Here is a 12220-nt window from a genome sequence, read left to right as displayed (position 1 = left end):
TAAACAGCCACGTAAGTGCAGAAACAGCCACACAAGTGCACAAATACCTATGGACAAAGATATTCACAACAGCTGTCTGTAATAGTAAAAAATTGAAAACGACGCAAATGGGAAATTAAATGCTTTATATTTTGTTCATATACCACGCACCCATGACACATGATGTTGTAGAAAAATATTTAATAACATGAGAAAAATCTTTGTGCTTTTTTATTCTTTGATTCTATTTATTTATTTTCCTAGAGACAGGGTTTCACTCTGTTGCCCAGGCTGGAGTGCTGTGGCATGATCATGGCTCACTGCAGCTTCGAACTCCCGGGTTCAAGTGATCCTCCCACCTCAGCTTCCTGAGTTAGCTGGGACTAGAGGCATGCGCCACCACACCCAGCTAATTTTTGTTTAGTTTTTGTAGAAAGTGTGGTTATGTTGCCCAGTTGCCCAGGCTGGTCTCAAACTCCTGGGCTCAAGTGATCTTGCTACCTCAGCCTCCCAAAGTGCTGGGATTACAGGCATTGAGCCACCACACCCAACCTTCTTTAATTTCAAATTTGAAAATTACACAAATAATGTATAAACAGTTTAGTTGTAAAATAAATTTGTGTTATAGCAAGGGGGAAAGCAAATCCTAAAACATTATTAATAGGATGATTCCATTTTTATTTTAGAAAAGGAGAACATATACATAGAATAAAGATTATGAAGATCTGTACTAAATGACTACTACTGGTTATCTTGTGAGGCGCATGGGGTGGGACTAGGGGAGTGAGGGAGAAAAATGCTCACTTTCTACATCCTTGTTTTATTTGCATTTCAAAAGTACTATTTTTATATCTATGAAAAAAAGGAAACTGCATTTCAATTTTTTAAAAAATAAAACTAAATTAACAAATAAATAGAGCCCACGCCTCTGGCCTCCAATGTGGGACAGTAGCAGCAAAACCATTATCCTGCTGCCTTTTGGCACACGGTTCTGGAAAGATGATAGGTGAATAATGGCCAAAGTGCTTAAAATCCATGCATACTAGGGTGCATCTATCAGAGGAGATTCCTAAACCTTTTAAAACCCCTGTGTAATAGCTGTTGCTTTAAGCTGGGGAAAGGAAAAGATCAGAAAGAGAGGAATGCCTGGGAACATGATGTTTGGAAATCCTCTCCTACCCTGGGGAGGCAGCTCAGGAGTGGGAGTATGTCTCAGATATCAGGCCCAGTTTGGCGTACAGGATGATTACAGTCTGGAGGTAGGTAGCTGTGCAAGGACCCCAGGGATCACAGGAGTTTGGAAGGGACAGGTGAGGTGGGGCATCAAGGGAATGTAGAACAGGCCAGGGCCCTAGGGGCAAGAAAGGCAGTGCTGAGCAGGATCACAAGGCCCAAAGCTCCTCCTCCAGACAGGGCTGCTGACATCTCTTGTCCTGCCCCATGCACTTCTAGAAGGTGCCAAGTGGTGCCCTGAACCCAGCAACCAAGGTCTAGGGTGCAAAGAGCTGACTCTTCACAGCTGGAGACCTTACACGCCCACCCCAGCCTGGGATGTCAGCGGCCCAGAGAGCTGTAGCCTCTAGCTCACTCCCCTTGGAAGGGTGGGGACAGGCTTGTCTAAGAGGTTGATGAGGCAAGCTCTTCTTCTGCCCGTGGCCTCTTCAGGGCCTGAGGAGAGCAAGCAGAAGCTTCTCTAGGGTAGTTGAGGCCTAGCACTTAGGAGCTCAGGCCTACCTGAGTTCAAGTCTTGGCTGTGTCACTTCCTAGCTGGGTCACCTTAGACAAGCCACTTAACCTACTTGAGCCTCTGTTTCCACAACAATAATGTAGGAATACTAGTGCTAGCGCCATGGGGCTGTTATGAAGATTTAATGTACTAGGATAAAGTCCTTTGCACACTGTCCAGCACAAAATAAATGCTCAAGGAGTGATAGTGTGTCTGGCTGCCTCGATTTGCTCCATCCTGCTACCTCCATTTCACTCCTTTCAAGGCCCATCTGACCCTTGACCTCCAGTTAGTATAGTGAAGTGACCAAAAGCAAAAGTCTTTGGAGTTCAAATAAAGTGTTTTCAAACTCTTGCTACATCACTTACTAGTTATATGACATTGAGTAAAGTACGTACATATACATTTCTTTTCTGTGGAACAGGAATAATGATCTAATAATACCTACCTCTTGGGGGACATGAGAGAAATCAATCAGATAACTCGTACAAAGTTCCTGGCACATAGTGACATTAAATGGTGGCTATTTGACTTTTTTGTAACCTCCAGGGTACTGAGCTCAAGACTGGGCACAAAGGCCGTGTCAGTACATGCTTGTCTGAGGACTGACTGATGTTCAGACCTGTCATATCCCAGAGACCACTGATGTCCAGGCCCCCAGGAGGTGTTGGGATTCAGGGGTAGAGGGTGCCAGCTCTGGTGCCCAGAGAGGCTGGTGATGAAAGAAAGCCCACCTGAGGAGCCTGGGGCAGCCCTGGCTCTGCCCAGTCCACAGCAAGTTGATCAGCCCTGGGCATTAGACTTACTTTAGGCAACTCTCTTGGACTTCTAGGGGCTGCTAGAAAGAAGAGAATAAAGACCAGATTTCAGAAGAAAGAGTTGAGTCTAGCCAGCTCCTCACCAGTTCAGAGTTAGAGCTACCTTCTGCGTCTCCTTCCTGTCAGGAGAAGCAGCTGGAGGCACCGGCACAGCCCAAATGAAGAATGTCCTCTCTCACTTGCTTCCTCTGTATCTCACAACCTCACCTTAGACTACCCCAGCAGGTTCTGATCAGCCCCCCAAAGGCCTCTGCAAATTCCCTCTCCTAAACCCCAAACCCTATGGCACTGTGATCTGATACATGGCACTGAGGCCCCAGCCCCCATGAGTCAGTTTCTCATTTCCTACTCACAGAGCTCCCCGCCCACGGTTGGGCCATGAGAGACCTAGGGCATTAAAACAAAGGCTAAACGAGGTTTCTTACGGGAAAAATAAGCACATCGTCTCAACAAGGCCCAACAAGGCCCTTCCCCCCTCCCAAGTCAGGAAATTCAGGATGAGGTATGAGGTTTCCCACTGGGGAAAAGAAGTGGCTCTCCCACCTCTCCTTCACAATAGAGGCTACCATAGCTTCTCACACAACATTGGCCATATTACAGATTATTCAGCCAACAACACAATCAAGTGGGAAGGAACTGCCTCCCCTCTAGACTCAGCCAAGACTCCTCCTCCAGGAAGGACCTAAATAAATGGAATTCTATAGCACTTGATATGTAGGCTTCACCTTTTCCTATAACTTCACAGTGACCAATATAGCATTTGTATACCATTGCCTCTGGGACCTACCAGGGATAGCGTCAGAAAGAGCCCAGAGCAATGGCCCTCACAAAGGGACAGCCAACTTGACTGTGGGAACTTAGCAAGGCAATTTCCTGACTTTCTGTGCTAAAGAAACCACACCATCAGTTCAACCTAAATGCGGGGGTCTGGAGAGAGACTTGAGAGCATTGAGTTTAAAACAAAAATCCAACAACCAGCCTCATATCAGCCCGACTATATATAGTCAGTCCTCTGTATGCCTAAAATGGAGAGCTTATCAGTAATATCCCAAATGGCAAATAATCCTAAAAATCATTGCTGTTTCTCAACTTACGAGGGTTGGTACTACAATTTCTCCTAAAGTTAACCCTAGCATGCAGTCAATCTTCAACAAGTATTTATTGAATGTTAAATAAATGAAAGCTTCATTTCATTCAAGCGTCATATGCAGTTATTCCAACTCTCTTATCTGTCTACACCTGCTTGACAGAGGACCAATCAGTTATGCCAGAAAGCTCTCTAGACTGGGAGCCAGTACATCTGGGTTCTGGTCTTGGCTCTAACAGTAACTCTCTATGTGACCCTGGGTAAGTTACAGTATTTAATTTGAGGGAAAAAGAGAGAGAGAGAGAGAAGCATAGACTACATGATCAATATGTCCCTTTAAGCTATGTTGTTCAACAGCATCCGTGTTTTATGACAAATAATCATCATGTCTCCTATTTGGGCAGAAAACCCCAACCCTTTTAACAAGTTGGAACAGCTAAACAACTGAAGAAGGGCAAGGGCTGGCAGAAAAGGCAGTGATAAGGCAAACAAGGGAGCATGAAGAAAGTTAAGGACTTGAAATGTCAGGGAGGTAATTCTACTCTGGGTTCCAGAGTTGTAAAGCCACTTCTAAATCAAAGGCCCCTTCATTTCCTGGCCCATGGTGAAGTGTGAGCTCTAAGTTCTAATTTATTAATCAATCAATCAGAAAACCCCTTAAAGCCTGAGGAAAAATAGACAAAAGATTAGGACAATTTACAGAAGAAATACAAATGGTAATAAACATAAGGCAGAGGAGAGGTGCAGAAAGTGTTTAACTTCACTATTAATCAAGTAAATATAAACTAAATAACACTGAGATATAAGTTTACAACTATCAAATTACCATAGGTTCAGGCCAGGCACGGTGGCTCACATCTGTAATCCCAGCACTTTGGGAGGCCGAGGTGGGCAGATCACTTGAGGTCAGGAGTTGGAGACCAGCCTGGCTGACATGGCAAAACCCCATCTCCACTAAAAATATAAAAATTAGCCAGGTGTGGTGGTGCACACCTGTAGTCCCAGCTAATCAGGAGGCTAAGGCAGGAGAATCACTTGAACCCCGGAGGTGGAGAATGCAGTGAGCCAAGATCGTGCTGCTGCACTCCAGCCTGGGTGACAAAGAAGACTCTGTCTCAAAAAAGCTAAAATAAAACTTCGAAAGGTTTAAATGACATGGGTTGATTAGAGTCTTCTCTGATACACTGCTGGCAGAACAAACAGGGACAGTCTTTCAGTAAAGCAATTTGGCCATATTTATCAAGAGCCTTTAAAAGAGCATTCCCTTTGACTCAATAATCCCACTTCTAGGAATCTGTCCTAAAGAAATAATCACAAACACACCCATATTTAAGGAAGTTCATCACAGCATTATTTGTAATAATGAAAAATTAGAAACTCTTAAATGCCTGACATGTACGTGTTATAAAGTCATTAAGAAGTATTTTCAAACAACAACAACAAAAAGAAGTATTTTCAGCTGGGAGTAGTGGCTCACGCCTGTAATCCCAACACTTTGGGATACCAAGGCAAGCGGATTGCTTGAAGTCAGGAGTTTGAAACCAGCCTGGCAAAATGGTGAAACCCCGTCTCTACAAAAACAATTAGCCAGCTTTGGTGGCGCGTGCCTGTAGTCCCAGCTACCTGGGAGGCTGAGGCAGGAGGATTGTGTGAGCCTGGGAGGCGGATGTTGCAGTGAGCTGAAATTTGCACCACTGCACTTCAGCATGGATGACAGAGTGAAACCCTGTCTCAAAAAAAAAAAAAAAAAAAAAAGTGTTTTCAATATTTTCTAATGATATGGAAAATACTAAGTTAAAAAAGCAGGTTTACGAAACTACATTTACAGTTGAATTCCAGTTATGTTTAAAAAAGCATGTGCACAGAAAAAAAGACTACCAAGAAATCCACTGAAACATTACTGCTGATTATGACATCTTGGTGATTAGGTTATGGGTGATTTTTTCAAATCTTACTATTCTGTACTTCTCCAATTTTCAAAAACGAGCTTTAAATTTTTAAAAAGCACATTAAGGGTGTGAGGGGAGGAGGATGTTTATTTTCTCTCCAAGCTTTCCAAATACTAAGGGTTAGAAAGGAACCCTTGAGATAATGTAGTCCAGCGGTTCTCAAAACTAGCAGCCCTAGCACTCCCTTGGTATATATCATATTTTGCATGCATCTTTTGCCACCCTGAAATGAACTTCATAGTTAATATGACCTGCTTATGCATATAATTTCAAGAATAGTAACATACTATATTAATTAGACTAAAAAGAAGAAATAGAAAGTAATTTGTAATAGGATATGTATTTCAATATACAGATACCTAAGGCAAGACTATACTAAAGCATATAATAGAGTATGAGGTGCTTCTACCTATATGTAATATCAGTGTGAAAGCAATCTCTATAAATGAAGATTCATACAGGTATGTTATATTGGCAACTTAAATACCCATGAATGGCACTGTCATCAGTGACATGATTTTCAAAAGTTGTGAGCAACTCTTACTTAGTAAAGTTTTGAACAAAATAGAATATCCTCTTCCCCCAATGTACACAGTTGTTGCACTCCTGGAAATTCAGTGTATATATTAAAACTGTAAAAACATATTGCATTCATTTGTAAAATAATTAGGTCTAGCCAATTATACCAGTCTTTTCCACCTACATTAACATATAGAACATTGAAAGTTTTACTGATGTAGATTTGCAGTTCCCATTGCCCTTTCATATTAATCTCAAACATAAAGTTTATAATGATTCTCTTTTTTTGTGAGCTGGGCTTGCATCCTTTAAAACAAATGACATTCAGAGTTGTAGCCTTTGACATTGTTTCTAAAGCCTACCACCAAGAACAGCAAGAGATTCCTAGAATGTATTCTCCAAACTGACACAAATGCTTTTTGAATTACTGGGAACATGACTCTTCTTTAGTAGTACCAAGGCACGAGAACAAATTATCATTTTTTTAAAACCATTTACTGTGCTCCCTTGGTGATTTTCCCTGGCCTGGTCCCAGCTCAGGAGTATAAAATGAACTGAGCTGGAAGAAAAGGACTAACAGGGCCAGGCCATGGGGAGAGGGAAGGGGGCTGGGTTGCTAGGTTACTACTAGAGCCAATCCAAGTGGTCCCAGAGGGGTACCAGACACAGGACAGGTCCTTCTCTCTGCCCCACTAAGTTGGGGGCCCTCTCAGAGGAAGGGGGTCAAAAGGTGGGGGAGGGAGGCCAATCACTCACACTAGGCACAAGTAAAGAAATGAGGCAGAAGCACAAAGAAACAGACAGCCCTGTATTTCTAAAACCACTCAAGGCTCCTTCATTAATTGGCTTCCCCCCAAAAGAAAGATTTCTTTATTAAGAAATACCAGAGAGTGAAAAACCCCCAACACATACACATTTGTAGGCTCACACAAAAGTGCAGAGATTTACATATTAAATTGTATTTAAGTTAGAAAATAGATTTAAAAACAAAATACTTTTTTTCTCCAACAAGGTAAAGAGATTTGGTCAGTAGGAACGGGTGCTTTACGGGTAAAGGCAGGATGGTCAGGACAGGGAGAATGGAATTTAGCTGCTATGGAATCAGAATCCACCTCTAACCCAACCTCACTCCTGGGGAAAAAAGCAAAGGAGGAGATGATGATCTCAGCTAGGGCCAGGAAGGCCTCAGAGCTGAATGGACATGAAGAAATGGCTCAACACGGCCAATTTCCACCTGCCCCCAGAGGTTTGGGATCAGTGCCAACCATCCTGGCCTGGGAAAGTAGGGTGCATAGGAAGCTGGAGGAAAAAGGAGGAAGGGGAGAGTTGGAGACAGTGTCAGCCATTGAAAAGACCAAACAATTTAAGGCCCTTTTCCCCTGGGAAGATTGATTCTTTAATCTCCCCTCTGATCAGATAGGGACAGTCCCGGCTGGTGCATGGTATGAATGGGACAGATCTTCAGGCCAACATCTTAAACACAGAAGATTTATTAAGGAAAAGAAAGAGGGCAGGGAGTATGAAAAAGCAGAAACTTAAAAAAAAATCATTTCACACTAGAGATAAGAGATTTCCATTTTGACCCTCCCCATCAGAAAGAGAAAGCTTCTCTGTCTGACCTAAGGGTCCTCAGGAGAACACTTGAGGTAAGGCGAGGGAGGAGAGAGATCCATCTGAGCCCGGGAGAGGAGATGGGCTGAGTACTTATTAAAATGGGGTTCATATGAGTGCCAGGTTACCTGGGAAAACCTAACAACTTACAAACTCTCCAGGTTTGGCTTTATAACTTCAAGAAAAAAAAAAAAAAAAACAGAGAGAACCAGAAGAAGAAGAAGACAGGAGAGGGATCTGAGTCAGTCTCTCCCCATCTCTCTTCCAATCTCTCTCTCTCTCTCTCTCTCTCTCTCTCTCTCTCTCTCTCGAATGCTCAACTTAAATCCTGCTACAAGGAAAACAGGAAGACATGGAAAAAAGTCTGGGAGCAGCCAAATTTCATTAATTCCAATTAACTGGGAAGTATGAGATGGGAATTGATAAGGAGTCTTGATTATACACCACCTAGAAATAAACATATACCATCACTTGTAAAAGACCACTGATCAAATATTTCCAAGGGGAGGCCCTGATGAGCCTGCATTAATAACCAAGGCTCATTAGCAATTAACGGCATCCATCTGCTTCAAAACAATATCCGAATATAGAGCTTGTTCTCTTAAGTAAATATAATCCCTCTACCTTCCCGATCCTGTTCACACTATACTTCCTTGAAAGTCCTTTCTTCATAGTCCAGAATAAGATAAACTTCAGCCCAGAATGTAGTATAGATCAATGGAGAGTTTGGGAACTAGCTCTCCAACCCAAGGGTGCCCTGGTTAATGGAAGTTTGGGGAGTAATAAGCAACCCCTTCCAACCCCCACCCCCACCCTACACACAAACATATTCTTGAAATGGAAGGGGGAAGGAGGAGGCAGGAAGTTTGCATTAGACACAGTTTAATCGCCTTCGAATAGATGAAAAGTTCTGGTTTACACTCCCCCCCGCGTAAGTCATCCAGACAGGACCCTGGCTTAGAAAGAGGAAAACACAGGTGCTCTAGGAAATATAGCCACATATAATACATAAATCTTCTTCCCTGAAATAGAGCAGGTCCTGAGCAGAGCTGACTGGGGGCCACAGCCCACCCCCAGGGTGAAGTGGCTCTGGGACTCTGACGGTGGAAGTGCTGGAAGAGTGGGGCTTGGAGGAAGCCCCCAGTGTGGTTACCATAGCCAGAGGTGGGCCGAGGCCTTAGAGTGGGTTACCCAAGAGGGCAGCAGTGCTGGGCTTTCCCTCACTCAGCCGAGGCTTAATGGAAGAACTGGTTAGCATTTTTTTTTTGAGGGTACATCAGGGGAGAGGAGAGGAGAGGAGAGCCTCTCTGTGCCTTGGTTTCCCATTTGTGCATTCAAGGCCTCTGCAGGCCTCACACAGGGAGTCTGAGGGGGTAGTGTTTAAGTGAGCACTCGGGCCTCCTCTGAGGAAAACAAATGACCAAAGTGCAGACTTTTATTACTGCCATTCCTGCTCCTAATGGGAGCAGGAGTCAAAAGGAAAAACAAATTAAAAGGGGCTAATGAGAAAGGAGGAGAGATGAGACAGAGAGTGTGAAGGGCTATGCCGTTGGCATCTCATAAATTCTTACTGAGAATGGCACAGGTATTAAAAAAGTTTCTGGGTAGTCTACAAGAAATGTCAATTGCTATCTCTACTACAACTGCTTACATATATCTAATGAGAAAAGAGTGGGGCTTAGGTGTCAGAGTGGATGGGAGACAAAGGAGAAGCTACACTAATAAATACAACAAGTGGAAGGTACCTGTCCCATTCCTAAAAGGATTCATGGGCAATGCTGGCACTTGGTGGCCAGGAGAATCCTCTGACCCCTCTCTCCCTCCTCTTCAATCCTGAAGACCCCAAGAACCCAGTTAGGATCCCCTGGCCAGAGGTCTCTGTGACTGCCTCTGGACTCGGGACATGCAGCAGCTTGGGAGGATTTGAGCCAGTCTCAAAAACTTTTAGCCCCAGAATGAGACCAGTGACCCCAAGCAGGAGGGCTGGGATCTGGAGGGAAGAGAGGGGGTCCAAGGGGACCCTGTGGATGAGGCCATGGAGAACCAGTGCCAGGGCCCAGGAGACCCATTTGTCCAGTTATCAGAGGTGACTGACATCTTCTGCCACTGCCTTGAGTTCAGAAATTTAAAAAAGCTTGCAGCAGTAAAATGCCAGTGTGCAACTGGGTGACTAAAGACCAAAGAAAAACAGTTAAAAGGGACAGCTTACTTGCTCTCTGTCTCAGGTTTATCTTCTCACCTGAAATCTCTCATAGCCCTAATTAAACACAAACAAAAGTCTCTTCCATAGATAGGCTACTTCTCAGCTTCAGCTGCTTCCTGTGGTGGCTCTGGGGGCTCTGGAGGTGGCATCTCTTCAGGAGTGCTGCTGTCCTCCGGCATCTCATTTGAGTTCAGGTGTTCTGTGGGGGCCTGAGAAGGAAAAGATATCAGATTCAACACAAAGCTGTCCCTCAAAATCCAAATGCAGATAAGCCTTAGACACTGAGCTCTTCCTCTCAGCCCCCTGACCGTACTGATGCTACAGATATGCAGCCACTGACACCAAACTCAGAACCAACACCAGGCTATCATCTTCTCAGCAGAACACAACTGAAGTTTATTTGAGTTCGATCCTTAACTGTCTGTTGGGAACAGATTTTTCTATTATTATTAATAGTCATAATAATAGGGATCACAAATAATCACACAGGTCCTCCCCACTTCAGAATAAGTGTCATAACATACTTATCTAACAAGGCCTGACCCAATGGTCCTCAATCGTGTTTCTGCCCAAACACAGGTCACTCGAATAGTGATTCTGAACCAAAGAAGGCCAAGTGTCCAAATTTTCAGCTGGTCATATGTGGTTTGAAAATGTCCCCAAGTGATTCTAAAATACCACATTTCCCCACTTTGAACCAAGAATAACTAACCTAGATTGTTACAATTTGAGTCCAGACTCATTTAAAAAATAATATTAAAACTGACAACAATAATATAAACATGGGTTGCTGTAGTTTAAAAGGAAATTCAAAATTTAGGAAAGGCAAAGTAGAGAACAATTATGTATCTTATAAAAAGCATCCACTTAAAAGTATGATTCTATTTTAAAACAAAGTTCAAACTACTAAAAATCTATTAGAACTAATGAACAAGGGCCGAGCACGGTGGCTCACACCTGTAATCCCAGCACTTTGGGAGGACAAGGCGGGCAGATCACTTGAGGTCAGGAGTTTGAGACCAGCCTGGCCAACATGGCGAAACCCGGTCTCTACTAAAAATACAAAAATTAGCCAGCGTGGTGGTGGGCACCTGTAATCCCAGCTACTTGGGAAGCTAAGGCAGGAGAATCACTAGAAGCGAGGAGGTGGAGGTTGCAGTGTGCCAAGATGGCGCCACCGCACTCCAGCCTGGGCAACAGAGTGAAACTCCATCTCATAAAATAAAAACAAAAACAAACAAACAAAAAATAACTAGTGAACAAGTCTGGCAAGGTTTTAGGATATAAGATCCATATATAAAAATCAATTGTATTTCTATACACTCCAAGTGAAAAATCCAAAAATGAAATTAGTAAAACAATTTCACTTACAATAACATGAAAAATAATCAAATACTTATGAATAAATGTAACAAAAGTATAAAACTTATACTCTGAAAACTACAAAATGTTGTTGAAAGAAATCAAATCAAAACTAAATATATGAAAATACAGTCCATGCAAATGGCTCAGAATATTTAATCTTGTTAGGATGGCAATATTTCCCCAAATTGATCTATAGATTCAATGAAATCCCCATCAAAATTCCAGCTGGCTTCTTTTCATAAATAACAAGTTGATTCTAAGATTCATATGGAAATTTAAGGCACCCAGAAGAGCCAAAACAATCATGAAAAAGAAGTATAAAGTTGGAGGACTAACATTTCCTGATTTCAAAACTTACTACAATGCTAAAGTAACCAAGACAGCGTGGTACTAGCATAAGAACAGACATATTGAGCAATACAATAGAACTGAAAGTCCAGAAACGAACTCTCACATTTCTAGATTTTCAACAAGGGTGCCAAGACAAGTCTATGGGAAAAGAACAGTCTTTTCAACAAATGGTGCAGAGACAATTGGATAGCTACAAGCAAAAGAAAGAATGTGGACCCTCTACCTCACACCATATGCAAAAATTAACTCAAAATGGATCAAAAACCTAAAAGTGAGAGCTAAAACTGTACAACTCTAACAAGAAAACAGGGGCATAAATCTTCATGACTTTGGATTACATAACAGTTTCTTAGATATGACACCAAAAAGTACAAACAACAAAAGAAAAAAATAGACAAACTAGACTACATCAAAATTTAAAAATTTTGTGCTCCAAAGGACACTATCAAGAAAATGAAAAGATAACCCACAGAATAGGAGAAAATATTTGCAAGTTGTATATCTGGTAAGGGACTTGCACACAGATTACATAAAGAACTGTTACAATTCAACAAAAAAGACAAACAATCCAATTAAAAAATAGACAAAAGCTCTGAACAGCCACTTCTCCAA

General features: G+C 42.5%; 1 protein-coding gene across 2 annotated transcripts in view; it reads right to left on the bottom strand.

The window, feature by feature from the left end:
- Positions 1–8554: 8554 nt before the first annotated feature.
- The window catches only part of LOC105468461 (zinc finger DHHC-type palmitoyltransferase 9), a 39559-nt gene continuing 35893 nt past the window's right edge, over positions 8555–12220 (bottom strand). For both annotated transcript variants that reach the window (XM_071088881.1, XM_071088880.1), the window contains exon 11: positions 8555–10101. In XM_071088881.1, coding sequence (XP_070944982.1) covers positions 9985–10101 — 117 coding nt within the window. In that variant the 3' untranslated portion in view covers positions 8555–9984. The remainder of the gene's footprint in view (positions 10102–12220) is intronic.

The sequence above is a fragment of the Macaca nemestrina genome, chromosome X (genome assembly GCF_043159975.1).
Source record: "Macaca nemestrina isolate mMacNem1 chromosome X, mMacNem.hap1, whole genome shotgun sequence".
Classification (NCBI taxonomy): domain Eukaryota; kingdom Metazoa; phylum Chordata; class Mammalia; order Primates; family Cercopithecidae; genus Macaca; species Macaca nemestrina.
This window is presented reverse-complemented; position numbering and strand designations above follow the sequence as displayed.